Source organism: Nasonia vitripennis, chromosome 3 (assembly GCF_009193385.2).
Source record: "Nasonia vitripennis strain AsymCx chromosome 3, Nvit_psr_1.1, whole genome shotgun sequence".
Lineage (NCBI taxonomy): Eukaryota > Metazoa > Arthropoda > Insecta > Hymenoptera > Pteromalidae > Nasonia > Nasonia vitripennis.
The window spans coordinates 11,658,148-11,684,970 of NC_045759.1; the positions used below are offsets into that span (position 1 = coordinate 11,658,148).

At 37.9% G+C, this 26,823-nt stretch overlaps 7 protein-coding genes, 3 long non-coding RNA genes and 1 other non-coding gene across 14 annotated transcripts; 4 read left to right on the top strand and 7 right to left on the bottom strand.

The window, feature by feature from the left end:
• Nucleotides 1-379: 379 nt before the first annotated feature.
• LOC100119792 (ras GTPase-activating-like protein IQGAP1) lies at nt 380-8,090 on the bottom strand. Its single transcript, XM_031926782.1, has 22 exons — nt 7,625-8,090; nt 7,350-7,443; nt 7,022-7,256; nt 6,796-6,940; nt 6,554-6,711; nt 6,036-6,170; nt 5,867-5,951; nt 5,538-5,792; nt 5,300-5,463; nt 5,086-5,220; nt 4,859-5,015; nt 4,532-4,777; nt 4,304-4,452; nt 4,087-4,230; nt 3,726-4,016; nt 3,496-3,660; nt 2,743-3,422; nt 2,287-2,677; nt 1,898-2,207; nt 1,551-1,818; nt 1,197-1,478; nt 380-1,102 (listed from the first exon to the last, which is right to left on the bottom strand). The coding sequence occupies exons 1-22, from the start codon at nt 7,668-7,670 to the stop codon at nt 742-744; spliced, it is 4,896 nt and encodes a 1,631-aa protein (XP_031782642.1). The 5' UTR covers nt 7,671-8,090; the 3' UTR covers nt 380-741.
• Nucleotides 4,964-9,950, top strand: LOC116416818. The gene is made up of 3 exons (XR_004227149.2): nt 4,964-5,070; nt 9,039-9,215; nt 9,295-9,950. It is a non-coding gene; the product is annotated as an uncharacterized LOC116416818 (long non-coding RNA).
• Nucleotides 8,198-9,828, bottom strand: LOC100119833 (TM2 domain-containing protein almondex). Its single transcript, XM_001603495.4, has 6 exons — nt 9,500-9,828; nt 9,310-9,368; nt 9,079-9,225; nt 8,875-8,996; nt 8,634-8,777; nt 8,198-8,565 (listed from the first exon to the last, which is right to left on the bottom strand). The coding sequence occupies exons 1-6, from the start codon at nt 9,603-9,605 to the stop codon at nt 8,430-8,432; spliced, it is 714 nt and encodes a 237-aa protein (XP_001603545.2). The 5' UTR covers nt 9,606-9,828; the 3' UTR covers nt 8,198-8,429.
• On the bottom strand, nt 9,933-12,176 carry LOC100680063. Of its 2 annotated transcripts, none has more exons than XM_008212456.4 (6): nt 12,102-12,176; nt 11,295-11,389; nt 10,943-11,036; nt 10,774-10,864; nt 10,618-10,692; nt 9,933-10,534 (listed from the first exon to the last, which is right to left on the bottom strand). In XM_008212456.4, exons 3-6 carry the CDS (start codon nt 11,017-11,019, stop codon nt 10,130-10,132), a joined length of 648 nt encoding a protein of 215 aa, XP_008210678.1. In that variant the 5' UTR covers nt 11,020-11,036; nt 11,295-11,389; nt 12,102-12,176; the 3' UTR covers nt 9,933-10,129. The 2 variants fall into 2 exon arrangements, with proteins under 2 accessions (XP_008210678.1, XP_016840027.1); XM_016984538.3 differs by having other exon boundaries at nt 12,026-12,176.
• A 123-nt stretch (nt 12,177-12,299) lies between these two features.
• Nucleotides 12,300-13,076, top strand: LOC103316806. The gene is made up of 2 exons (XR_512569.3): nt 12,300-12,695; nt 12,795-13,076. It is a non-coding gene; the product is annotated as an uncharacterized LOC103316806 (long non-coding RNA).
• Nucleotides 13,077-14,377: 1,301 nt separating this feature from the next.
• LOC107980840 (sodium channel protein Nach-like) lies at nt 14,378-15,835 on the top strand. The gene is made up of 7 exons (XM_016983476.2): nt 14,378-14,415; nt 14,504-14,664; nt 14,798-14,948; nt 15,032-15,296; nt 15,387-15,525; nt 15,611-15,664; nt 15,738-15,835. Exons 1-7 carry the CDS (start codon nt 14,378-14,380, stop codon nt 15,833-15,835), a joined length of 906 nt encoding a protein of 301 aa, XP_016838965.2.
• LOC116416817 lies at nt 15,033-16,581 on the top strand. The gene is made up of 2 exons (XM_031926780.2): nt 15,033-16,077; nt 16,175-16,581. Exons 1-2 carry the CDS (start codon nt 16,074-16,076, stop codon nt 16,471-16,473), a joined length of 303 nt encoding a protein of 100 aa, XP_031782640.1. The 5' UTR covers nt 15,033-16,073; the 3' UTR covers nt 16,474-16,581.
• Nucleotides 15,938-17,737, bottom strand: LOC100119899 (outer dense fiber protein 3-like). Of its 2 annotated transcripts, XR_512570.4 has the most exons (5): nt 17,500-17,737; nt 17,235-17,429; nt 16,988-17,138; nt 16,573-16,904; nt 15,938-16,492 (listed from the first exon to the last, which is right to left on the bottom strand). XR_512570.4 is itself a non-coding variant. In XM_001603552.6 (4 exons), the coding sequence occupies exons 1-4, from the start codon at nt 17,582-17,584 to the stop codon at nt 16,655-16,657; spliced, it is 681 nt and encodes a 226-aa protein (XP_001603602.1). In that variant the 5' UTR covers nt 17,585-17,737; the 3' UTR covers nt 16,569-16,654. The 2 variants fall into 2 exon arrangements, 1 of the variants encoding a protein (XP_001603602.1); XM_001603552.6 differs by lacking the exon at nt 15,938-16,492 and having other exon boundaries at nt 16,569-16,904.
• An 82-nt stretch (nt 17,738-17,819) lies between these two features.
• On the bottom strand, nt 17,820-20,744 carry LOC100119963 (uncharacterized protein C9orf85 homolog). Of its 2 annotated transcripts, XM_008212460.3 has the most exons (6): nt 19,947-20,132; nt 19,421-19,867; nt 18,830-19,286; nt 18,534-18,746; nt 18,263-18,464; nt 17,820-18,174 (listed from the first exon to the last, which is right to left on the bottom strand). In XM_008212460.3, exons 3-6 carry the CDS (start codon nt 18,879-18,881, stop codon nt 17,913-17,915), a joined length of 729 nt encoding a protein of 242 aa, XP_008210682.1. In that variant the 5' UTR covers nt 18,882-19,286; nt 19,421-19,867; nt 19,947-20,132; the 3' UTR covers nt 17,820-17,912. The 2 variants fall into 2 exon arrangements, with proteins under 2 accessions (XP_008210682.1, XP_008210681.1); XM_008212459.4 differs by lacking the exons at nt 17,820-18,174; nt 18,263-18,464; nt 18,534-18,746 and having other exon boundaries at nt 18,939-19,286; nt 19,947-20,744.
• Nucleotides 20,745-22,631: 1,887 nt separating this feature from the next.
• Nucleotides 22,632-25,010, bottom strand: LOC116416779. The gene is made up of 2 exons (XR_004227114.1): nt 24,899-25,010; nt 22,632-23,753 (listed from the first exon to the last, which is right to left on the bottom strand). It is a non-coding gene; the product is annotated as an uncharacterized LOC116416779 (long non-coding RNA).
• Mir315 (microRNA mir-315) lies at nt 23,614-23,695 on the bottom strand. Its single transcript, NR_039033.1, has one exon. It is a non-coding gene; the product is annotated as a microRNA mir-315 (primary transcript).
• Nucleotides 25,011-26,823: the final 1,813 nt, after the last annotated feature.

Sequence of the window (26,823 nt, forward strand, 5' to 3'; positions counted from 1 at the left end):
TAGCAAATTTTAGACACATTTTTTAAAAAGGAAGAAAGTTCATATAAATAAATTATTGCTATTCATAAAACAAAATATTTTAGTTCCATTACATTATAAAATTGAACGACGATGTAAAATTTTTCAAAGATAAACTAATATTTATAAAATCCATATTTTGTACTTTTAAGATTTAAAATTAGTAAATAATTAATTTATGTACGTCATACGTGCGTACTAGATAAAACTACCTACAAATTATGAAAAATCGTTGTATTATTAAATTATACATTTTTGAAAATACAAATATTTACGAATTATATTGATAAAATATTTTTATTTCTATATTTCATTATCTTAATAAATGTATGAAGGCGTACAAATGATGAACTATAGTGAATCGTTTAAAATAAAAAAATCATTTTTATTATAAAATCGGATATAAAAATATAAAGGTAACGTAGTTAGAATTATAATTAACAACTATTTAACTCTAAAACACGAGATATTGACAATACGTAATATATGTTACATTGTGTAAAGTATTGTGCAAAACAAATTTCATTGAGTAAATCAGCCTTTCTTTTAAGTGTTATCAATATTATCGTGTACAATTAATTCGTGGTTTTCTTTAATACATAATTAATTAAACATGATTATTCGTATTTACAAGCGAATTCAAGGTACTATGCTACAGTATAGCTCACTAAGAAATATCTATTGGTTTCAAATAAAAAATTGTGATTTTTGGCTTATAATATCTTACTTTTTGCCGTAAAACTTGCAGTTAAGTAAATGCAAAAGCAAATTCACATTTATCTTGGCTTTACCAAACATATCCATGATAGGCGATCCTTCAAACTGTAGCTCTAGTAACTTCGTCACATCTACGTCAACCTTTTCCATCTCAACCCCCATGAATTTTCCACGTACTGTAAATAAACCGTTCTGCTCTGTGGGTGATATTTCAAATATTACGTTTTTAAATTGTGATGGCGGTAGCCCATCGACTTCCAAGACAATGCCCTTTTCTTGAAGTTTAGCAGCCGAGTACTTAAGCGTCATCTTTGACTTGAGTTTGCCATGTCCGTTCTTTTCGTTACCCTTAAGCGCATGCAACGACCTATGAATATGAATAAATTACGAAGTTAAAGCTTAAATAGGTATGTACATGCTCAGTATGGACTTTATGTAATAAGTAACTTTACGCAACAAACCTTTTTCCGGCATTAAGATTTTCCAAACATTTCTTTATGTACTCATTGTAATACACGACCTGCTCCTTATAATAATTTGATTTTTCTTCTAATCGTTGTTTTGTATCTCGAAGCATTTTCAATTCTTTGTTCCGCAGAACTCTATAACGACCTTTATTGCATAAATCTTTGGCTACCGCTGTAACAATTTTTTGATAGCCGTCATCTTGGGACACCCAACCGCCAAGTTCTAATTTGTTCAGATATGCGCGAAGCTGAAGCTTGCAGTCGTTTAACGACGAGCTAAAAATTGAATACATTATTTGTATCCGCTTTTGAATTATATGATAAACATTTATTTAAATATTTTCTTACCTCTTAGGAACCATGACTTTTGGTAACGAAGAAAAATTCTTTGTATTGTACAACTTTTCTTGAACTGGTGACGTATAAGTCTCAAGAGCCTCGACCAAAGTTTCTCCTCTTAAGAATTGAAGAACCGAAACCAAAAGTTCCTTAGTTTTTATAAATAGTCTGCTCAAGTTTGTGTCATCGTTTTCAGGCACTTCAAATTTGTTACTCAGTACCAAGCACACTTCTGTCTTACCTAGTCGTGCTATGTTTGCTTCATTCATATTTTCAGCTAAAATATAACAAAACATTTTCGTTAACTTTTCTACATAAAATCCAAAAATAAAATTAACAAAATAATATTATCTCACTTATTCCCAAGAGCGTAGCAACAGTGGGTGCGTTTCCCAGATCATCAAGTAACTCATGCAATATATCGAGCGGATCGGGGGCAATCTGGTCTTGGTAGTCAAGTACGAGACAGTGCGTGTCGCAGATCTCTTGTAGCGATATTGAAATCTCAGGTTTGTGAATGAGCGTCGCCTCCGTATACTCATGTATACTAAAATGCTCGTCAAGCTCCTCTATTTGGCAACAGTATCGGAAGAACTTCTTAAATTTTTCGTGACACTCGATTATAAAGGGATTCAGGCATACAAGATGAGCAGCCTCCTCGCCAAACTGAAAAATCAAATTTTATAGAAACAATTTCCTCTTGAAATAGAATTAATAACAAATATTGGTTCAATACTGCACTTACACCTTTCTTTGAGGCAGCGAACTGCAAGATTTTTGCAATACTCGCCAAATTTCTACGTTGATCGTTCGAAAGCGTTCTCTCAATGGGTAGAGTTATAATTTCGAAAGCGTCGGGAGCAACAATCGCAGCATTGATAAAGTGATAGTAAATTAAATTACCAACAACTTTAAGTATATTTTTTTCTAGCTCATCAGGAAACTTTTCGATCAAAGTGTCATTAAGTACTTTGGACATATAGAGCATGCCGTAAGGTATGAGGTCCCGCGAGGTTATTATACTACGTAAGAGCTCTAAAACTGTCCTCTGCAGCAGTCTGATACCATTGCTTAGCCTTATTCGTACTTGCTCATATTGTAAAGCTTGCTGTTCCGTTACGGAATACGGAAGGTCCCTGTTTAAGAAATAATTTATTAACATCACAGTTCAATTTTTTTAAATTATAAAATCATGACTCACAGTGTTTCTCCAGTCTCCATTTCGAGTTGGTTTCGCCAGCACTTGTAAATATCTACAGGATTTGTTTCTATTGTTATAGTCTTATCAGCCAAAATTTTCTCAATGATTGGTCCCAAAATCTCTCTCAAAGCTCTGTTACCGTTAAGTTGTCTCGCGTAATTTACCGCCATTTTTAACACCAGAGGATTGCCTGTCACAACTTCTGATGGTTTCTGGAACTTGCATCTAATTTCCTCTCTTAGAGCGGTACCAAAAAGCTTTAACAGCAAGTACTCCTCTCGTGAATTCGATCCGAAGTTAAAAAGAGTAAGAATGACATTGTGCAAAAACTTATTCGATTTGCTTTGAGGTAGAAGGAAGAGTAGTTTAGATAAGTAACTGGGATTGGTTTGGAGTGCATAGAATAGGTGTTGGTATCCTTCGAGCATTCGTCGACCCTCCTTTGTTAACGACTTCAAACCCTTGTGCGCGCTGTGAGTATCTGAAGAAAATGAATTTTTGCGTATTTGGTGTGAACCCCTTTCTTTTGTCAGATTTTCCAAGTTCTTTCCATGTGCAACGACGTCCTGAAGTGTTATACGGTTTTGTATCAGAAGGCCTATTTTAATGTCCATACTGTCTAATTGCTGAGAAAGATTTTGATTGTGTTTGATAAGCTGAACTACTTCATTTTTTATTTGCTGTAAAAATGGTAATAAATTAAAGATATTCCAAGAACACAGATTTTTTAAGTTCGCGTTTAAAGTTTCTTACTTGAAGTTGCAGATCTTTGTCATAATCCTCAGCATTAAAATTCAAAATTCCCGAAAAATGCCTTACTACAGAGAAAGGAGGTTTTTCTAATCGTGATAAGGAGTGAAAAGCTCTTCTGGCCAAACGACCCCGCCAGAGAGCTTGCATCTTTATTACTATGTCTTCCTGAAATTTCAAAATCAAGGTAATGATCCATAATATCTTTAGTGAAATTGTTGTATTGTACGTACATAATCTTTGAAATGATCTATAGCTCGTTGATACTTAGACTTGACTTTTGCAAATTTACATGCATCAGAAGCTTTATTTTTTATTCTACTCTCCAGTATCCTTGCGTAAACTCGTCTCTGCAACAGTCCGCGCCACCAAGCCTGAATTCTTATGATCTTGTCGATGTTGTCCGCGATTTTTCGACGCAACAGATATCCCCTTATGTGAGCCTGAAATTTAACGATCAGCGTCTCGAAATCCTTAGTCGTGTACTGTGATACCTCGGTCAATGTGACATTTCGAATTATTTTCTGTAAATAAATTTGAACATACAAAAAATTAAAAAGCTTGAATTGAATATTCATTAAAAATTTTGCTTACCTCGACATCGTCTTTTGTTATATAGCAGGATTCACTTAAATTTTTGGGCTGATCCCAAGTGTAACAATGATTCTTTAGATCAATAAAAGACTCATTACCTTTCGGAGAAATATATCGCACGTACGGGCAAGTATATTTTTCTTGCTGTAAAGAAGATGAAGATAATTAGGAACTTCAACTTTGAAAGAGCATGTAAAGATATCATTTTAATATATACCTTAGCTTTTTTAAGTTGACTCAAAGCCTTAAAGCACTGAATTTTATGTTTTTCAGATAACTGTAATTTGGCTGATTGCAAGCAATCAATTGTAAATGCAAAATCGTCTCTTTCGAGTCCGTTGTTAATCTGAGACAGTATCGTGCAGGCTGCAATAAATAGTTATATGATTGAATGTTTTATCATATCATCATATAATTTAAAAATCACATTATAAAATGCGCATACCTAATTGAACACTCTCTGCTTCCGATACAACAATTTGTGTTATTTGTTCAACATCCTCCAACCACAACTCAGATCCATCGGAATGTTTCTCAGCTAAACATTTCTTAAATAATTTTAAATAGAGAGAAGCGTCATCCGGGGATGTAATTATCTGAAGTTTTAAAGAAATTTGTTTCAAAGCGTCCATCATATCAGAGTGACTATTTTTCTTTACAGCTTGATTCAAATACCTCAATACATCTATCACTAAAGAAAAAATATTAGATAATTAAAATTAAAATTAAACTGTTTACAAAAATTCATATAAATTTCATGATTTTTATTTACCTTTATTATCTTCCAAGCATTGCTCATTAACAAGATCAATACATTCTTGTATATCAATATATGTCAGTAGTGGGCACAGCTCTCCAGTTAGTTGCTTCTCTTGATAAACTGCTGTTAATGCTCTGCAGTATTTCACTTTATTTACCTCTTCAAGATTCTATAAAAATTTAGTAAATTAGTATGTAAAAAAACAAAATCATATAGGTTAAGAGGTAAAAGAAACTTACGGTAACATGCGCATCTTGACAAGTCAAAGCTTGATAGACCAAGTCAGGATTATTAGTTTCAATGCATTTTGTAACGTTTGCAATAGCAGTCAAAACTCGAATACTGACAATTATATCACTATAAGCCAAGTCAGTCTGCAAAAAAAGTTTTTATAAAAATATATTATCTATATCTTAATAAGTAGCAATTATAACTGAAATATTCAATGATTACTTTTGATTCTGTACGATCGATTTTCATTTCTTCATAATAGAGTGGTATGGCAAATTCATCAATATGATGAAAGATACCTAATCGAGGATTAGTTAGAGCCTTGTGAAAATCATTTTCTGAACCATTAAGCAAAACTCTATTCAGGTGTTTTACAGCTTCCTCTCCTGTCAAGTAAATGAATTATGATGATTATGAAGATACAATTAAATGAGAAACTGAATTTTGAATAATTTCTCACGTTTATTTAAATTAGTAGCTTCTTCATTAGCAATATCAATACTTTTTTGTAATCTCTTTTGCCAGTACTGACAATTTTCTAATGAACGGTCTTCCCACTCACTGCTACCTATTAGTGGCTTTAATTCTTGTCCATAAAAATTATTATTTTCGAAAGATACTCGTTGTAGTTGCAAGGAAGGATTTTGTAATGCTGATGCAATTTTATTTGTAACTTGTTGAACGCAGTCAGTCAAAGTTTCCATCGCACATTGCACTAAAATATTACAAATATTTTTATTCGTTAATCGTAATTTTAAAATAAAATAACTATGTATACTATTGACATACTGTTGACATTGTTTATATGTCCTTGAATTTCTGCTTGAGTTAGAAGCTCGTCATATGCATCAGGAACATAACTGTCATTTAGAGACTGTAAATAAATTCGGATACCGGTTAGCAAAATTTTTAAATGAATTTTGTATATTAAAAATTAGTTAAAGCTCTTTATACTTACTCTATTCAATGCGGCTTGTGCTTTCCGTTCTTTAGCATCCATCAATGTTTCAAAGTATAAATTAATGTATTCAGGATTAATATGTTTCAAACGCACTGTTGAATTTTGAAGTTGTGGTAAAAGTGCCATATGATCCTTTATAAAAAAATTTTAATATATTGTTTTGATGATTTGATTTTGATTTGATGAATATTTTAAGTGTGATACAATACTAGAATCACTAACTAAATCACAACGAGATTTAGATAAGTTTAAAGCGACATACATGGTTAAAAGACAAAAAAATAATGGAAAATGTTTTATACCCGAATGATAATAATTTATTAGAAAATTAACAAAACTGTTGTAATTTTTTAAGTAGTTATTTTAAAAATTATTAAGAAATTACTGTCGATTAATTTTTTTATTTTGATAGAATTGAATTGATTGCAGAATTCGCGCAGCCGATCTTTCTAATCTACACTCAAAATATGTACGTTTACTTCAACATTTCTAAAATTTAGTCTAATATGCAATACCTTAGAAGTTAAAGATTGGTTGATTGCGATAACTGCGACATGTAGAGCAGCATGGTCCCCTGCCATACTATGTGTTAAAAGACCACCAATTTTTTGAAAAGCTGGCATTTGTATACCCATTTTCTTTAACTCCTTGCTAACTGCATTGATTTCTTCATCTGTGATAATTTAATGTTATGAATCAATAAATAATAATACCAATAATAAGAGAGGTTTGATGATTAAAAGTAATTGTATCATACCAGTAAAATTAACTTTTCCGTATAGATCCTGAATCTGTGGAGCTTTACCCAATTTAAATAAATGTGTACTCAGTGCATGAATGCAATAGATTACACGGGGCATATTTTTTTTATCATAAATGTCTGTTGTTTCTGGTTGAAAAGTCTATTAATTATAAAAAAAAGAATGATATGATTAAATACTGTTAAAGGTTTAAAATTCATCATGATTTAAAAAATAACTCACAAAGGGTAATTGCATTGATTTAAGGCATTGTAAGAAATAATTTATGTTATCAGTGTGGCGAAATTGTAATCCAGCAACTGCATATCTTTTTTGCTCTGGGTCGTAAATCTTTTTATAAGGCAAAATATCTGGTGCTATAAAGTGACCAAGCTTTGCTAAGTACACTCCATTTCTCAAATTTTCTTCTAGTTCTGTTGTAGGGGGTAATTTTTCTCTTAGACAGGCTTCCATCCATCTAAAAATTATACCAAATAATTATAATTTTAACAAATAATAAAATTGTAGAGAATTGATTGTTTTATTTTTTTTAAATAAATAAATAATATACTTTTTAGCTTCTTCAAGATGACATAAATACTCATAAGCTAATGTTTTTTGGCGTATCTCATCCATCTCTTCAGCTGTTTTTCGTCCTTCCTTTTCTACAATGACAAACAGATATTAAATACACCTTAGATGTATCTTTCAAGTTATACATATGAATCACACTTGTCATTCATTTAAAATGTGAAAATGATTTTTAAAGATATTTTTATAGAGAAGGTTATGATTTGATTATCATTTTATTCTTTTGTAATAACATTTAAAAAACACTTGACTCACCCCCATTGCTTATAGCAATCACTTGTTCGATGTCTGTTGATTTCATTTTTTTGCTCAACTTCTTTATTATTCTGCCATTTGTTTTTTACACTCTGAAAATGCTAGCTTAAAACGAAATAGGTATTCCCTCGCAGACATTCGTCTGATGTAAACGTTCGCCGACTCCGACTTTTCAAAAAGAACGTTAGGATGGTCACGTGACCACGGCTTTAGTTTCGATTGGCGCATTTCGAATTAATTTTCGAGTATGTTATTTTGTAACGACCAATTGCAGCTTAGCTTGTATAGCCCGATGTCAGGTGTGGGCGCGCGAAATTTTAAGAATTAATCTACCCATATATCTTGAGAAAACATGCAAAAAAAAGATTGAGCTTACCAGGATTTGCTTGAGAAAAATAGCGTAATAAGATAGTTTTATCTGTAAACATCAGGACTTGAAATAATACAGTAGAAGTGAAATCTGAATAGGAAAAACTGACTTGATCTTTCTCTTCTGAAAGTTTTGGAGCATTGTGAATGGACTGGACAGTGTGAATTGGTAATATTAATTGAATAATAATAGAACAAGCCTCATTTTGTTTGAGAATTTTTTTCTAAAAAATAAAAAATTTATTCAAACATCTATGAAGTTTTAACAAATTTTGTTCAACAACAAATATTGTAATAAATATTACCTAATAATTATAATTAGATCCGAGATAACTTTAATTAGTCAGGTTTAAATTGGAATAAAAATGTTTGCTTTATGTTAATAAATATTAAATAGTAATCCAGTGTTTTATATCCTAACACAATATATCTAGAGTTATATGTACAGGGAGCCATCAGCCGGACCTAAGTATCGCATTGAAATAAGCATTACATCGATCAATGTCCACACTCCAAGTCCACCAAAACTGAATAATTTTCCTATGCCTTCTTGCCAATGTCCCAAGTAAAATCTACAAAAATTTGTAAATATCAATTTTGTTAAATTGAACTTATATTTGCCAATCGAATCAAAATATACCTATCAGCTCCAAAGCCTCCAAGAGTTATACTTAAAATGAGTGCTGTGGACCATTTGTAGCCTCCAGTCCAGTTGCAAGGTAAATTTTTCAAAAACTTTCGTCTACCCAAGCATAAAATATCACTTTTTACGGTACAATTTGAGCTAGGAAATAAAAATAATTAATATTTTCATTCATGTAAATCAAAGTAAAAAAAAGTGCAGTTTAACGAATATAGTCATAAATTTATTAAATACCAACCGATAATATTGTTGTGGAGATGAAACAGAACTGCATGAATTTTTTTGATAACAGTTGTGTTCCCAAGCTTCAGTTTGATAACAGTAACGGCAAATATAAGTTTTAACAAAATTAGTATCACCCTAAAATAACATTTTTACAATCATTTATAACGATTTCCATAGATACATGGATAATGGATATTAAGACATAGTCAATACCAACCACACAATCGACTTGGCTTTTAACAGTACAATTAGCCGTGTAAGATGAACCATAGATGCAATTTTGATTGAGAGTACATGATAGGCATTCAACACTGAGCTCCGAACATAAAGACCCAGGCTCACATAGACTTAAAAGTATATCATCCTAAAATAATGTTATATTATTCTTCTTATCTTTATATAACCATCATATAAATTTAATAATTTGTTCTAGTTTAATTGATCTTACTTTTCTGCTTCCAAAAGCTGGAGTTGAATTGCTAGTGACTGCATAGTTTAATACGCTTTCTGCGATAGTAGGTAATTATTAACCGTGTTGATACATACAAATTAAAATGGTTGTATATAATTATAATTTTTCAAGTGGTTCATTCAAAATAAAAATTGTAAGTAATAATGAAGACTATATTTTCACTTACCACCATGGCCAGAACCATGACCAGTATAAACTTGTCGAATAGTTGTTGACAAAATTGCCAAAATAATAAAAGCTACATTTTTTACGTTTATTCGAATGACATGCATACCGAAAGTATAATCTAAATCAAATACATAAACATTCTTAAAATGTCGACTAACTACAGCTTAAACAAGTGCTAGCAGGCGATAAGCTATACGCCTAAACCTATAACAAAATTTTTGGTTATATTTACTATTGGACATGTAAAACAACGAATATAGACTTGTTATAGAAGGACGGTCAGTCGGTCAGTATTATATATATTGGCGCCGGGGTCCCATTTTGAAATACACGTAGATAAACCTGTTTTACCGATAAGGGAAATACCGCGCTAAGTCGAGCTTATCGTGCATGCTTTTGAAAATGTCTGTATAATACAGTAGCAGCAAATAAATATCAAAGTGCATTTATAAACGCATTATTATTTATAGATAATTAGGTTACAGTACAATGCATACATTTTTTTGTTATACAAGCAATTATATAAATAAGCTAGTGTACACAGCAAAAATCTTTGTTAAAGCAACACATGATAAATAACATAATATTTTTGCTCCAAGTAATTGTTTTTAGAAGTAAGTTAAAAAAATTAAAAACTCTTATTACTTCCAGTACCAATGTTCATCAGTACTATGTCCGCCGCCTCTAACTTTCTCTTTTTTGTAATTAAATAATTTTTTTTTTGTTCTAAATTTGAATTCAATCTTCTCTTCTCCTTGAGCTGATTTTTTATTTCATTTATCTGATTCTTGAGTTTGACTATAGTATAGTCCAAATTATCCATTTCCAATTTATTCTTGGATCTTTCCTCTTTCACTTTTTTTAAGCTTTCATTGATTTCTGCAATGGTTAAATTACTTTTTTCTTTTTTTTCCTTAGTTTCTGATCCACTGTTGAAGCCTAGATTTTTCAAAAATTTTTTCAATTTATAGTCCAATATTGTTAGTGAATTGTCTGGTTTGTCATTAAGTCCTTTGATCCACTTATTCCAGAACTGAAAAAGTATGAATTTTATGATTTTATTACCAAGAAATAAAATCTTGATTACAATACATAAATAAGTATTTTTTATCTTACTATTTTCCAGAAATCGTACTTCTTTTCTGGTTTCATATTATTTAGTGTGCTTACAAGTTCGTCCCACAAAACTTTCTAAAAAATAATTTTATTTATAATAATTTACATACCACTTTTCAAGCATGAATATATATTTTTAATTTGTAAGAGGCTTACTTCGCTTTCTCGTGTACTGGAATGGGTAATCATTTCTGGATTTTCGCTAATAAAGTCCACAAATAATTCCTTTTGCTCAAGAGTCACTCGCCTAAAAAGCATTAATAGTTACGATTATATACTACAAGAACACTGTGTATACAATAAATCAATATTAAATTTATCATACTCCATTTTTCTCTTGCTTTGGTTGCAATTCAGAGAATCTGAACCATACATCCCAAGATCCATCCATGATTTTTCCATTTCTATGTTATGTCAGTCTAGACAAAAAATTTAATTTAATAACAAATGATAAATTACGTAGAAATGCATATACACATATGTATACAGTGTAATGAAGTAAACATTGAAATTATTTGTGTAGGGAAATTCTGTTATCTGTTGCAAATAAAAGCTAATATTTTGTTAGAACTATACAGTGGTAAATCTAATCCATAACACGATAATCACAATCACAAGAGACATAGTCATGGTATGTATGTACATTTCAAGAAATGAATGTGATATTTTTTTTTTACCTGAATACAGCGAATCTCAGAAGATGATAAGCCCACTTCAATGTCGCTTTCGTCGTTTCGCTTGTGTCAAAAAATTCAAGACAAAAATACAACGCCTGAAAACACCATCAGCCAATATATGTTTCATTGAACAAACAGAAATCTAATGCCTAGCTAATAAATTGAAGAACAATGGAGAAAAGGCTGAAGCATTTAGCGACCACGAGGGACGAGGTCGAGAACTAGCGAATAAAGGAGGCTTTTTCTCGCGCCTTCCTCCCTTGCCGTTTTTTACAAGCAAAAATCAACCAATGAGAGAGCTCTATTCGAGAGAACGCGTGCGGCGTGCATGAACAGGTTGCAGTTCCGAAAATTCGTGTTTTGTGTTGATTGACGCTGTCTTACTGCACAACAGATAAGCTTAGTCTGCCGCCAGATTTGCTAGTCGCAGTAGAGTATATAAGTACCTAACTACTTCCGAATAAAAAGAGACGCCGCGGATTGGAAGCCAGAGGTTAAAACTATAGTGGAGGACAATCAAAGAACGCGGCGTCGAATCGTCCGGTCAGTTCGTGTTTCCTTTTTTAATATTAGTATCTATCATTTGTGAGTCGTTGAAGCAAAGAATTGTGTGAAGAAGAAACAAACGTAATAATGAGGTGGCAAGAATTAAATAATGAAAAATTGAGTTTTATTCTGGATATCCCAAAGTTAAATGTAAGTCTTAATTGAGTTCTTTGTTCGTTGATTACTTAAAAATCTTGATATAAATTTTCCTTTCATTCTGATTCGTATTTTTATACACGATGATTCACTTATACTTAGTACCGTTCTTATATTGCATATTGCAAGTTTTTGCATCTCGGGGGTTTCTTATCTTTAACGACCCTCGCGAAGCCGACAAGCCGAATAAGATATATAAGTACATACGTGATGGAATATCGTTATTAAGTATATGTAGGCATGTTGGTAAGGCAGAATTTGATCTGACAAATCGAAGACTCTGCCATCTTTACACCGCGGGCACAACCACGGGTCAATGTGTGTGTGAGTGTTTAGTAGCATAACTAGCAAAGGTTAGGTAAGCAGAAACATTTGTGGAGTACTGCTGTCTGCAGCTCGTTCCTCAAAAAGGCACCAAGAAAATGTTTTATAATAGAAGAATAACAAAGTTTCAAATATTTATTGTATCGGCTCTTGGATTCATGGGTGGAATATATATATGGAAACCATTGTTGGAAGAACAAGCTAATAAGCAACAAGAATTAGCCCTAAGTAAAGCCAATGCTGTTAGCGTAGAGAGTTCTTAGATTTTGTCATTATGTTTTGCGATTTTATACTTAAAATACAAGACAAGCGTGAAAAAACGATTGGGATTTTCTCAAATATATTGTCTTGCAAAGAATCGCATGTAAATCACACGTAAGTATTTACATGGTTGGCATATAAGTACCTATGAGTTTCTCAAAGTTGCAAAATATATTGAAATAATTTCGATCAGCAAATATTTTTATATTCCAGATACTTATACATATCTGCAAGACGATGCCATGCTTTTGTTTAAAGCTCCTAGCAGTCAACATTCAAAATTAGAGTATAGCCTTTAATAAAATATCTTTGTATATCGGAGCACTTCATCATGCATACTGTTATGTCGCTTTGCAATTTTTAGAATTTATCATAGTACGCTCACAATGGATGTTTTGAGATCGTATTCCCTGCAGTTTTATACAATATACACGCATATGTACATATGTAAATTTGAATTATAAATTAAAAAATAAAGTTATGTGGTTATTAAAATTTTTCATATTTTATTGATGTTTGAATGAAAATGATTATTTTAGAATTACTTGACTTTTTAAAATTCCTGCTTATCACATATTATTACATCATCTTAATTTTCTTCTTCCACCAGCTTTATCAAGGTAATGTTTTCGATTGACAAGTGTGACTGTATATACTTAATAATCGTAATCCGCTGTATAATTATAAACATTTCTGTCTATCTGTACAAATCCTGCACGCGTCACGCCACATACGAGCGTCTATATCGAAATAAATACAGGCCAGTGCCTGAAAAAAGGGTATATAAAAATCCGTTGAATATTTAAAAATTTCAGCGCCAAAGTCTTTATAACGAGCGTAAACTCCTGGTTTATCGATAACTCCTCTATCAGGTATCATCACAGCTCTGCTGGCGAATGGCTATATTTTGCCAGCTCGACTCGGCTTTCTATCGACTGCAGAACTGACCGTCGCGTGCCGCGCTATGCTGTCCGCGATAAGGATCCCGACTGTGTATCCCGTATCCCAAAACAATTTATCTTGCAGACCTTTTTCACACACGGAATAGAATGATAAACCGAGTAAAAGCTGGAAGTTCGGACACAGTTCGCGCCGTTCGCGGCGCAGTGGACGTCAGTTTGGGCTGAAACGCGCGAAGCTTTTTGGGGGGAATTAATTCAGCGAGTTTGCGGCTAATGAAATGAATGCGATCGCGACGCTGAAAAAGGCTATTCCAGGCGATAACCGCGGTCGACGACCCCATGCGAATAGAAGTGCGAATAGTGCACATCAGGCTGACGGGGGCAAGAGGGGGTGGAGCTTTTTTGAGCGTCGCATTGGGAGGTAGGTTTAGTAATTTCATATTTTCATGCATCTCTCTATATGAAATGTATAAAACTTAAAAGTTTCCTGAATGAAATACTCGTATATACTCTGTTTAAAAGATTTTTTCTCCGAAATGCGCAGCTATAGTCTTCGTTAGGAGAGACACGAGACAGCGGTGACGCTAAAAAGAACTCGCCCTTTCTCCGCGCCTCTGAATATTTCACAGCCGGGATCTTCCTGAATTAGAAAGCCTTCGACGATATCCTCCCAGTAAATCGCGAAGCTTCTCTCGCCTCTTCTCTTATACCTGCCATGTATATACGCGCACAATGCATTTGACATTATGTCTATATATATCGTCAGAATCGCGGCCGTCGTCGGGATGGTCTTCACGGTGATGAACCTAACGCTGGAGTACAAGGAGAGTCCGACAGCGTCCGACCGCGAGGGACCTCGATTTTCCTGCTATCGCCGTCTGCAGCACGAACAGGATGAGCTTGAGCGCCGTCAACGATTTCGCCGAGGAGCTGTGAGCTATAGTTTTCTCTTTCGTCGCGAATGTTTCGTATACTGGCACAAGTATATAGATATATATTGAATGATAAATTTTCCAACAGTTTCAGTCTCGAGACGACGAAGGTCTTCAACGTATCCCAGAGCGAGATAAGGGAGATGCTCAAGTACCTCGGCCACCTGTACCTCTTGGACGTGGACGAGGGCGAAATCGAGGAGGCGCAATTCCTGCACGCCATCTTGTCGCGAGCTTACGGCGATTACAGTATATCGATTCGCTCATGATGCAGGTGTATACGCCCACTCCCCGATGTGCATGTGCAGTACCCGCGCTCTGTCTTCGCCGCTGCGGCTTCATTTGCTTTTTCATTATTATTATCGATTCCTGCTAATTCTAGCTGACGCCGAAGTGCCGATCGATTCTGAAGTATACTGCTCCTGGGAGGGCAAGGATCGCGTCCGCGATAACATGTTCTTTCTGCGCAAGACTCGGGACGGCTTCTGCTGCACTTTCAATAATTATGCTCGACGCAGCGACGGTTTCGGCAGGTAAGTATATATGGCTCGCGAATGCGATTCTAAATTTTCATTGATCATTGTTCTGCATCGATCGCGCGCGATTTGACGCTCAGCTCCAGCACGAAGAGAAGCGGATTCGTCTCGTCGATGGTAGAAAGGTCGACTCTCATAAATCCAGAGTACGGATTGAGCGTCGTCTTGAACTCTCGCATCGACGATTACTACTACAAGAGTATGCCCAGCAATGGATTCGAGATACTCATTTATTCCTCTCTGGATTATCCCGACGCGCCAACTGGCAGCCTGAAAGAAGTCTTCGTTCCTCCCAACTCGGAAGTTTTTGTTTCGATGGACGCGACGAGTTTGCATTCGGCGCCGGTATACGAAAAATAATTACCTTCTTCGATGTAGTCTATACACGAGCTGGGACCAACTCTCTAAAACTTTACGAATGATTAATCGCTGCAGGAGGTGATGGCGTACGACGTGAGCGCGAGGAATTGCTTATTCAATACGGAGCAGAATAAAATATTCAAGGAATATTACATCGCTCTTACAGCGATTGGATTATTTACTGCCGAATCCGCGATATCCTTCGACTCTGCAAGTGCATACCGTTCTTCGGTGAGCTTGCGCTATACGAAATTCATCAATGGATTCATAAATATAGTTCAACGCAATTTGGATTCTAGATTCGCCCAAATCTTGCAATTTGGATGATTTGCCGTGTTTGAAAGAATTTACAAGTAAGAAAAATGCGAGATTTTATTTCTTTCAGGCGTGCCCGCGTGTCAACGTTGTTTCTCTAATTTATCGCAGCCTGCAACTGGAGACAAATTCGTCCTAGGCTAAAGAAAAAATCCAATATTGACAATATATCCGTCAGTGTATCTGCAGTGCGACTGTTTTCCAAGTGAGCTCTAGCAGGATTCCTTTGACCATCGACAAAATACTTTGGGATAGGTGATGTGCATTTTCCTGAAAATCTAATGGAAATTAATAATTTATAACGAATGTGATGTTTGTTTGTTTGTTTGTTTTTTTTACTTCAGAAACATGATTTCAAATAGAAACTATTCCATGCTGCACGTCTAATTCGACGAGCCGAATACGATCAGATCGAAGCAAGACGTACTGTTCTACTGGTACGAATTGATGAGTGAGTACGATAAATCATTCAGCCGTCTTCCAATTCGGAATTCGATTAAAAACTCAATATAATTCAATGATTTCATTTGAACATCCTACCTCTGCAGGTGACTACGGCGGCATATGTAATCTCTTCTTGGGTATAAGCATAATAAACGCTCTCGAAATAATTTATTTCTTGCTGCGTCTGATCTGCTGTCGCAGCCGCGGAACCGTCATCGATCGCGCCGAAGAGGACAGTGTATCAGTTACAACGGCCGTGCAAGATGCGGATGTTCCCGCAGTTCCAATTCGGCAAACAAAAACGGCAGAATCCAGAGTTGAACCAGCCAAGAGGTTAAATACGGTTAAAGTTGAGCAGACTGTCGATCGAGGAGACGCAGCTCTACTGGCAGGAGTTCGTTAGGCCGATGAATAAACTATCACTGAATAGATGAGTCGTTTTTAGAGAATAGGATTATTTTTAAATTAGAGTGTACAGCGTGTTTATATGAAAAGCAGTTACGTTGAATGCGAGTTTATTTGTTTTTCCTTTTTACGATTTTTACATTTTTCAAAATTGTTTTCGTTACTGAAGTTTCCACAAGTTAGCAGAGCTCGTCGCATTCCGTTCTCGGAATGATCGAGCATTCGCTATGTTTCAAACCAAAAGTATACTCCGGTGATTTTTTCATCAGGCCTGGGAAATATTTAGGTCCTGGACTGTTGCATCTATCTTTTGTAGTTTGTCGCGGCACGATACTGAACGCCGGCGAATTGGGCTTGAGAAGTGTTACGGGCCCCACGTCCCTTATTGGCGGATTGTACTCACATTTGCGGTCTTTTCCCTGTCCGGTACTATGATCAAAATTGAGTTTTCGTTGATTAAGGATTACATTGACGAATAAACGAAGCTTTGCGCATTGCCCCACAACACTTACAGTATAAACGTAGGGCCTATTGGTAAAGGATAGGGATCGTAGGGTCCCGGAGACGCCTTGTCACATTTTGCTTTAGGCCTATTGGCTATTGAAAAAGCTGGAGATGAGAATCCAGGTAGCGTGTATTTCGGGCCTGGACTACAGTCTTTCGCTGTAATTTAAACAATGGCAATTTGATTTTTTTATACTACGAGTCGCACCGCAGTGCATTATTGCGAAAATGAAGGAAAAAAATTCATAGTCTTACTGGGTCGGTAGACTGAACGTGGAAAAGAGTATCCTGGGATACCGGGCAGATTGTAAAGATACTTTGGTCCAGGGCCTAGACATACTTCTTTAGCTTTTTGCTTTTTGCCGATGGTGTATGCCGGATTTCGGTACTTAGAGTGACAATGACCATCATAACCAACCAGAGATTTGAGCTTGTATTTTGGCCCAGGAGCTAGTTAAATAAATTTGATGGTCTGAGAGGTACCTTTTTTAAACTGTAGTATGCACGACGTTTTACTCACTTCTTGTACCACAGGTTAAAGTTTTGCGGAGCGGGGTTTTACTTTCCTTTCCTTCAGTTTGTTTCTCTGTTTTTTTGGAGGGCATTTTGTATGTATTTTAATAATTCCTGGTGAAGATTTAGTACAAGTTTTTTACAAGAATTTCGATCTGTTGGCCTAAAAATTTTGTGATGTGTGTAAAACATGGATGCTTCACTCCATGTTTGTTTTGTTAAAATTTAAAAAAAAAAGACATTCTAGTACATATACGTATATGTATATAGAATATCGGGAGGAAAATCTAAAAATCTAAGAAAAATAACGCACGTGACACTTGTAAATTTATATGCAAAAACATTTTTAATGAATTCAGTACAAACAGACAATTACAAATTTTTCCACTAAAAATCTTACATTTTAAAATTTTCTAAAATTCAAATCTCATCATTTTCTGTAAGTCCAACTGCCGTACATTCACTGTGTCGAACTCCAAATGAGTACATTGGCTGGCGTTTTTTAATCAAGTCTATATTGTAACTATATTGAGGGCCTGGTAATTGCCTTGAATAGTCATACAAATTATGCCGAAATTTCATTGAATAAGCTGGATATTGCTTCTTAACTGGATTGAGTTTGATACTGTATGCAGCTGGACCAGGACCTGTACTCTGTATTCGCTGCTTGTGTTTGAAAGCCCTTAAACATACAATTATCTCATTTGTATTCTTATTGCTATTAAAAGAAATTAGTATTTGTTCATCTTTTCAATTAAGTTTGTGTTTACATTGAATAAGCTCCTTCTGCTTTTACATCTGGGATCTCTGGGCCTATACACGTGGGAAGCATGTAAATTGGTCCAGGACCATCCTTACAGTGAGTCTTATCATGTCTAAAGAGTATTGTATAAGCTGCAGCTCTGCGATGATGATTTACCGGTGGATATTTCTCTGGTGCATAGGCGCCAGGTCCAGGAACCGAATCTTCATCTACAATAGCAGAATTGAATGAAATTATGCAATAAAAATCTTAGGATCAATATAATTTTATAAACCTACACTTTTTGTGAGGTCTGAAGGCCATGCTGTAAGCTGCTGGTACTTCTAAACCTCGATTTGTCATGTGATGAGTAATAGAGTATGGTCCAGGCCCAGTGCATTGTAATTTGGTTTTAGGACGAAATTTCATAGAGAAGGCCGGACTTCGACGTCGAGATGGATCATGATCTTCATATCCAGTGAGAGATTTTAGCTTATAACGAGGACCAGGTCCTAATAGAAATTTCAAATAGTTTACATTGTCAAATATTTTGGTTATGTAGCGAACCTTTGCATTTACAAAAATGTCAATCTACCTCTTTGCATACAACTGAGCACTTTTGGTTTACTTTTTTTGTCAAAGTCCATTTTAAATTTTTACATAGTCTAAAGTACAAAAATTGATGAATTCAAATGTATGAAAGCTTTGTTGATAAAAATTTATTGTAGCAAGAGATTGTGAAAAAAAAAGAAGACCACATGCAACAAATTTCATTCGTGTTATTAATTCTAAAATTAACAATAGTAAGATATAAATTATAAAAAACAAATGTTTTTTTTAAATAATATTTTAATCATCTGAGTCTAATTCATCATCAGACAAATCACTATCAAAACCATCATCGTCCTTGTGTTCCTCGATCATCAATGATTTCAATTTGTTGATCAAATCATCACGTGTGCATTCTTTACGCTCTTCATCATTGTCATCTGTTTCACTATCACTGTCCACATATTCTTCGTTTTCTCTTCTTTCTTTTCGTTTTTTCTTAGCTAAAAATTCAAATTACTGTTAACTTAATTCCTAAATTACATATTTGTTTGTGATTATGTTTATTATAAATAATTGAAGTCTTATAAAAAATAGAAATCTTAGTAATGTAATTGCATTAATGAAATGTACTAACTATTCTTGTTCATGTAACGAATAAAAGTTCTTCTCTTTCTCTCCGGCAGTGTTTTGAGCATGCTCTGCATTTCATTATCCAATTTGAGCTGCTCCTCCTTGGTAGGCTGTGGTGCTACCAGTTCATTCTGGAGTCCGCACTTGGGACATACGTCACGCTCCCTTGCGCAGGGGCCACACATTGTGTGGTAGGCGTGCTTGACAGTTTTCTGATCGCACTTATTGCATATTCCAGGAGCCTTCAACGGCTTGTACTTTTTGTACTTGATTTTCCACTCTAATATCTTCTTGCATCTCTCGCACACATTGGCTATTTGCAGACTATTGATTGTCTTGGTCTTGTGAGATGTATCGTGCAGAGTATTTTTAAAGGCGAATTGATTCCTGTGCTTCTGCGGCCTTGTGCGATGTGTGTTCCCCTTCTGCGTGCTCATCTCGTTCTTTTTATCTGAAATTGCGAGAAACGCTTTTAAGGTTAATTTGTTTATGATGATTAAATTTTGTAAAAGTATATCCGCGCGAATCACCTGTATAAAAGTCTTCTGGAAAAGCCCTCGGTTATATTTCGTTCGAAGAAATATATACAGCTGATTGTTGCTGACGGCTAATAAACAAATAACTATATCGAAAAAAGGCCAAGTGCACGTATGACGCGCGCGCGAGCTGGGACATGCGTGTCAGGTTTAAGGTTATGTTGTGTGTGTGTGTGTTTATGTCAACTACAACGCGAGTCGCACGAGTCATTATATCGCGGTACATTCAAGCGTCGAATGTGAAAATAATCTAAATAATAATTCTCAGACGACGAAACAATTTCGTTGGATTATAAAAACAGACATCAGGGGAAAGAATGAATTACAGAAATGAAGCTTTTCCTACTAGAGTAGTGCGCAGTTCGAGAACTTTGAATTCGGAAATAAGGCTAAAGTTGGATTTCCCAGGCCGGTACTCGTACGATTTCCGATATAATCAATGGCTGATATAATCATCGCTGCCTGCGATCGGAAAGTTGATTAAGCTCGGGATAATTCGAGAGGAATAATTGACAAGGTAAAGTCAAAAATAAAGTCCCTCGAACCTTCGAAAGATTCTGAAAAAGAAGAAGCAAAAAGGTAAATCTCAGGAGCTCACCCCGTGATCGCAAGGCTATAATACGAGAACGCGGCGCGTCCCGGGCGTCGTCGTCGTCGTCGTCGTCGTCGGGGTCACTTCAGGTCGAAAGTTCGCCAGGGCAGGCTCTATACATAGAGTCTCGCTTAGCCCGGCGCGTCTCTGACAGCTCGAACGAGATGAAATATTCAGGCGGATTCGCGCGACTGAATGTCAATCTGTCAAGCGAGCTCTCCTACCGGCGCAGAGCGCGCATGTTCCCTGCGCTATATATAACAGCTATATAAGCCTACGGCCTACCCTCGCTCGCTCGCGCGCATCCCTTCCGTCCGCTATATATTTGCCTGCGCGCGCGCGCGATGCTTTTTTCGCCGGCGGAGACGCCAGACTCGCGCTTTATTCGATTATGAGGGCGCAGAGGCTGCGGCCGAAAGATGCAGGAGGTGTAATGCGTAATTGAGCTGCAGGATACGAGTTTATTCTCGAAGACCGGAGCTATTTCGCGGCTGCGCGCATGTGTGCGGATGAATACGAGACCTCTTTGGCAGAGGCGAATGAACTTTGGGAAAAATAATTCCCTTCATTAGCCCTGTAACTGACGCGGGGAACGGATCTCCGCGTAACGCTTTTTACACAGACGCGCTCTAATTGGCACTCGTCTCTCTCTCTCTCTCTCTCTCTCTCTCTCTCTCTCTCTCTCTCTCTCTCTCTCTCTCTCTCGCCATTCGTTAAATTAGCAGCGCATCATCGCCGGCGTATATAAACCGTCAGACGTAATAGGTATACAGCGCACATATGCATACGGGGCTCTCTTGAAATGCTTTTAAAATTTCAATAATACATGTCTGACCCATATCGATCGACAATCGCGGTGCGAGAGATTGCTCCCCCCTCCCTCCCCCCCCTCTCTCTCTCTCTCTCTCTCTCTCTCTCTCTGACGATGTATGCCTGCGTACGTGCGCCGCAAAGGGGTGTCTTATACGACCCTGCCACGTCTACATCACGTGTTGATGCTCCGAACTGTCACGGCTGGCGTTTACGAAATGATTTTCGAGCGATTTACTTTATTGTTGCTTTTACTCAGATATTGCATTTACGTTTTATTTCGCCCGTCTGATTTTTTAAACAATCGAACGAAGCTTCGCGATAATAGCGCATGAATATTTTTATCGCCGCGGTACAAGCCTCCCCGGCTAAAAGTCAAGAATAATGAGCCAGCTGACGAAGAGTCAACCACCGCCGGGTGCCATGGCGCTTTGGGCACTGGACACCAATTAGTCGACGATACAGCCGACTCGGAAAGGCTTTTAAATTTTCCATAAACGCGCGTCTGACCCACATCGACCTCACACCCCTTGAATTTGCGTCTATTACATAGCTACACCCTCTTCCGCGATTCGGATCGCTTCTCTACACCGATCTCCGCGATTGTCCCCTGTTTTTCACTCGACGGCTCCGATTCGCGCTATTTTTTATTCATCCCCGCATCGGCGCGGGCGGCAAAGTTTTCGCCCGCAACATTTTCGTTTTATTTCATTTATCAATTTTACGAATTTGAGGAGATAAAGCTTACTCGCTTGTCCTATGGAATACAATTTAATGCTCGAATATTCACCCTTTTTCCATTACGACGTGCAGTGATACTACCAAGCAAATATTTGAAAATTATAGAACTCCAGATTTTTTTATCACAAGTACATCCTTGAATCGCTGAAACGTCCAGGTAGTCGCTTCCTTACCTTCTCTCCCATCCACGCCTCCGCGACAAAAAAGGTTCGGAACAATTTAACGGAGCCTCGGCCGTTTCCAAAGCTCTCGATCCATGCAAAGCAGGACGCGTTATTCACCGGCGTGTCCCCTTCGACGACGACATCGGGCCGCGCCGCGCTTTAATCGATGCCCGCGCGCTTGACGACGCGCAAATGTATTGTAGCGCCGCGAGAACTGAGAGAAGGAGACGCGATGCGGCGGCCGAGGCGAGTTTCGTCGCGCTCGCCTTTTCTTCGAGGACTTTGATTTGCGTTAACTTTTGGATGATAAAATGGATTTTGAAAAGGGCAGGGGATGGGCAACGGCATTGGAGCGATAAGAAGCAACAAATGTCTACTAAAAATTGTTTTTTATTATCCAATGAACAGTCTGTGCAGCATATAGTTTTTCGAATCTTCTCACGAAGCCACTGACGCGTGCAACCCAATTACAATAATCCAGCGCAGCTTCTTCTCTAGCTCGCATACCCAGAATCCGTCACCGACAATTACATTCGCAGCAACGATCCTGCAGAAATCCCAGGAACCGATATCTCCTCTCGGCTCTCTCTTTCTCTCGAGATTTAACGACTCTCAGCTTCCCTCGACTCGTGCATTTTCCATCCTCCGTCGCTATACGGTCCATAGACGGGTCTCTACAGATACTTAGCACTATGGGAAGAAAGCGACGAGTTGCTGAGTCGAGATGCTGTGTATTTTATTATACGCAGCAGCGGCGTTAACGTCGCCGGGCCGCGCGGGAATTACAGCCAGAGATGATTGCTGCGCGCTGCTCAAGGGTTGCCCGAGTCTCTTATTTAAATGCGCGCGCAAGCGCGGAAATGTTGTCATTGTTTGTGGAAACATGAATCTTGTACAAGCAGCAACTTTTTTTTACATTTCAGCTTTTGCTCGTAGGGCGAAGTTGTGGGAAAGTATATACATGGGTGATCGGGAATTCAGCTTACGTAAAGGTGGCTATTTCGGGACTGGTATACAGGACGAGAGGGTAGGTTACAGTACAAATTGATTGACACTTTTGGCAGTCGAGTCGAATATATAAGGGACGAACGTTCTAATATTAGACCCGGGACAGTGGCGATTATTTTCAACAATGCGAGGTACATCGAAGATACAGAGTTGTGTAAACGAGTTTATTCATGGAATTCCTGATGAACGTGGAGGAAAGTATTTGTGGTGTTATAAAATCAGAATTACTCTGGCTGCCGATCAATCGTTGTTGAAAACAATTGATGATAATAAGGATGATGATGATGATGATGATGATGATGATGATGATGATGGCGGCATAACGATGTATGTACGTCGTTTTTATACTCTCCCGTGATTATGATTATTGCCCGAAAGCCAGTATCGATATCGAGGCTTTCTGAGCAACAATCAAAAGCATAGAGAGCATTCTTTCCTTATCGAGAATCCCTCGCCTTGACAGCTTCGCCATTCGACCGGATTCTCCTAGAAAAATACACAAACAATCATTAAAATCATTGCAGTAACATCAGCATAGCGAGCACAGTTGTCGGTTAAAGTTTCACAATACGAATCCCGAAACATGCCAGCTCGGCTTCCCGACGAAAAAAAAACAAACAAATCGAGCCAACTCCAGCTATGCCGCAGTTTGCGATTCATAAAGCCGGCAGCAACACGTAGTCGCGGAAAGAGGAGGAGGAGGAGGAGGAGGAAGCGGACGCCGACGACGCGAGCTTTCGCCGGCCGATAACGCCGATTGAACATTCCCGCCGCGGAGGGAGAGCTTATTCCCCGGAGTTAAAGCTGCACTGCTCCGCATCCAGTAATGCTGTACTTTTTTAGAGTGGACTCAAAGTATCTTTAGTATTATCTCCGAATTGACGGAAGGATTATGGGTTCATTCACCAAAAATTCGAAATAACCAACGTTGCAGTGAACGTCGGAAGAGGCGAAGAAGAAACTAGAGGAACGAACACATTGCTGCGACCGCCTAAACACGGCATAAAACCGCAAGACGTCATAAATTTAATAATGCGAAATCGCGAGAGCCCGATACTGTGCAATTAGAAATGCTCCAAGCGTTAGATTCCGCGAAACACGGTACTGGCGAGGATTATTGCTAAGAAGAAAATATTAGGAAGCAGTAAAAGCGCTAAGCGGCCTTTGCCATAAAACAAATGAAAAACCGCAATGATCGCGGAGGAAAATAGAGGCTATGCTCTCTGCCGTTGCCGCGAGAACAAATGTTTTTTGCAACGGCTTTATAAACGAGAGTAAAGACGCGAAGGAATCTTCTATTTTTTGTGCTGCTATGTAAATAAATAACGTTTGAATTGCTGTACGACTGTTATGAAGACGATGTAATCGGTCAGATTTACAAGGATTCTGCGACAGCTGTCAAAAAGCAATCGAAAGAAACGAAAAATTTGGTTGAAACCGACGAATGAATCTAACCCGGCGTGTATACGCAATGCGTATCAAGAGTCGGGTCAAAGAACCCCCGAGTCATCGAACCCGCGCCGTTTACCACTGCATACCACAGGCCAAAGTCGAAAAAGACCAGACCACGTACGTACTATGCAATTACCAACGTACGCCCGGCTCCAAAACAATACGCGCTGCGACGTTACCTTTAGCTGGAGGTGCAAGGTCGACAACCCGGTCCATCTGCTCCTCTGCGTATGTGTGCCCACAGGGCGGTAGTCCTCGGAATCGCCGGCAACGAGATGCGGAAGTAGACACTTGGTCGCGTGGCCGGCTGTGGTCCCTTGCGGTGGCGGCTATCCTCCTGGGCACGCGTCCGCCGGCGGCCGAGTCGCGCGAGCGAATGACACAGCAGAGGACTCCGGCCACGAGGTTCGCTCTACTCCTGCTGCTGCTGCTGCTGCTGCTGCCGGCGGTGGTGGGACGGCTCGAGGGTGGGAGGACTCGTGGCGCAGGCGCGACAGCCTTTTCCGAGCCCTCCGATAAGAGGGAGTGAGCGAGAGCATCCTCGGATGTGGAAGGGTTGATGCAGCGAGCGATTGCGCTAAGGGGTTGGTTTTAGAGGATATGCCCGAGGATTGAGAGAGAATAAGAGAGAGAGAGGTGGTTGACCGGAGTGGGGATGCTGCACTCGAGCTTTTTCTCGGATGGATGCAGGGGATGGTGGTGAGGGTAGTTTTGTGCTCGGATTGTGGAAGGTAATGTCCGTTTTGGCGGATTATGCGGTCAAAGTGCTCTGGATTCGTGCGAACAGAAAGAAGATAGACGGTTAGAGAGAGAGAGCTTATCGTTCTGGGAGAGAGAAAGAGGTTGTGCAAGTATTTACACCCTGTATATGGATCGCTCCTATAATGAAAATTTCAAATTCTCTCTGCAAAATACTCCGGATCAAAGGACTACCTCAACCGCAGAGAGAATCGAGCGCGTCGCATCAGAAATTCGGCGACACACAAGTTCCATCAATCGACTCCACCTCCTCGAAGCTGCGACATGCACCGGTTGATCGAGAGCCAGCCTCGACTCCCGACGACAACAATAACAACAACAACAACAACAACAACAACAACACAGAACGGCCGAAAGGCAAAACAGCAGCAGCAGCAGCAGCGGAGGAGGGCAGGAAGTGGCTGCTATGCGCGAGCGCGAAAGTATATATGAATAAGTGAGGAGCGCGTTGCCTGAAAGGGGGCGGGACGGAGGTCGTTGGACTTGCATATGCAGGATCCATTTCACCTGCGGCAGGCGCGAGGCGCGTGTCACCGCTGGCGCATTGTCAATCCCCGCTAATCATTTCAAACGTCCATTAAAGCGTCTCGCATCGATCTCCCTCTCTCTCTCTCTCTCTCTCTCTCTCTCTCTCTCTCTCTCTCTCTCTCTATCCCTTATAGTCTCGTGCGCTTTCGCGCTCTGACTGCTGATGGGCTGCTATGGTTTTGTCTGTAGCTGCGATTGGTTTTCCGTTGCAATAACGGTGGACTTCGTTGTGGGAAATTTAAAAATTCCTTAGCGGCTTCGCTATATGATATTGCAAATTGAAGGGTAATATTATAAATGTATATCGCAGGTGACCTAAATGATTGTTCGCTTATAGTAAAAACGATCATAACGAAATAGTATATTACAATACGAGTGCGCGAATCTACGTTCTTAGCAGATGAGCGTGCGCGAAATTCAAAGCATTTCGCACACGCTAAGCAGCTATGAGAAATCGAATTTCGCACACATAGTGTCAAAAACATACTTTCAAGAAGAATAACAGCTTATTTAAAACTCAGAATTGATGATTATGTAGTGATATAAATCCTATATTGGCTTATTTATTTGTTTTTCTTAAATAGTAGCGATTAAAGGACTGCAGATGTCGTATTTCTGAAATAGCAAAAGACAATCGAGTTTAAGATATTTCTTTTATAATTTGAATGAAACATTCCAACTCCTTCCACGCGAATATTACGAATCAACGGAAAATTATCTATATAAAGAACGAGGCATTTTTCCGCAACGAATATCATAGAATTGATTCGATAAGATGTACTTCAATATTGTCAATGGAATTAATTCTCGCTCTAAA

Coding starts and splice junctions, on each gene's coding strand:
- LOC100119792 (XM_031926782.1), bottom strand. CDS start 7,670: ATGAAATCAACAGACATCGAACAAGTGATTGCTATAAGCAATGGGG. Junction 4,778..4,858: donor ATGCTTGGAAGATAATAAAG/GTAAATAAAAAT, acceptor TTTTTTCTTTAG/TGATAGATGTATTGAGGTAT. Junction 2,678..2,742: donor ATGGAGACTGGAGAAACACT/GTGAGTCATGAT, acceptor TTTCTTAAACAG/GGACCTTCCGTATTCCGTAA.
- LOC107980840 (XM_016983476.2), top strand. CDS start 14,378: ATGAGCTTGAGCGCCGTCAACGATTTCGCCGAGGAGCT. Junction 14,665..14,797: donor GCGAGCTTACGGCGATTACA/GTATATCGATTC, acceptor TGCTAATTCTAG/CTGACGCCGAAGTGCCGATC. Junction 15,665..15,737: donor GTGTTTGAAAGAATTTACAA/GTAAGAAAAATG, acceptor AATTTATCGCAG/CCTGCAACTGGAGACAAATT.
- LOC100119833 (XM_001603495.4), bottom strand. CDS start 9,605: ATGCATGTCATTCGAATAAACGTAAAAAATGTAGCTTTTATTATTTTG. Junction 9,369..9,499: donor TCATGGTTCTGGCCATGGTG/GTAAGTGAAAAT, acceptor CTACTATCGCAG/AAAGCGTATTAAACTATGCA. Junction 8,778..8,874: donor TCTCCACAACAATATTATCG/GTTGGTATTTAA, acceptor TTTATTTCCTAG/CTCAAATTGTACCGTAAAAA.
- LOC100119963 (XM_008212460.3), bottom strand. CDS start 18,881: ATGGACTTTGACAAAAAAAGTAAACCAAAAGTGCTCAGTTGTATGCAA. Junction 18,465..18,533: donor CTTCAGACCTCACAAAAAGT/GTAGGTTTATAA, acceptor CTGCTATTGTAG/ATGAAGATTCGGTTCCTGGA. Junction 18,175..18,262: donor GCAGAAGGAGCTTATTCAAT/GTAAACACAAAC, acceptor TGTATGTTTAAG/GGCTTTCAAACACAAGCAGC.
- LOC100119899 (XM_001603552.6), bottom strand. CDS start 17,584: ATGCCCTCCAAAAAAACAGAGAAACAAACTGAAGGAAAGGAAAGTAAA. Junction 17,430..17,499: donor TTTAACCTGTGGTACAAGAA/GTGAGTAAAACG, acceptor TTATTTAACTAG/CTCCTGGGCCAAAATACAAG. Junction 16,905..16,987: donor ATAGGCCCTACGTTTATACT/GTAAGTGTTGTG, acceptor TTTTGATCATAG/TACCGGACAGGGAAAAGACC.
- LOC100680063 (XM_008212456.4), bottom strand. CDS start 11,019: ATGGAAAAATCATGGATGGATCTTGGGATGTATGGTTCAGATTCTCTG. Junction 10,865..10,942: donor CAAAGCAAGAGAAAAATGGA/GTATGATAAATT, acceptor AATGCTTTTTAG/GCGAGTGACTCTTGAGCAAA. Junction 10,535..10,617: donor AGTACGATTTCTGGAAAATA/GTAAGATAAAAA, acceptor ATACTTTTTCAG/TTCTGGAATAAGTGGATCAA.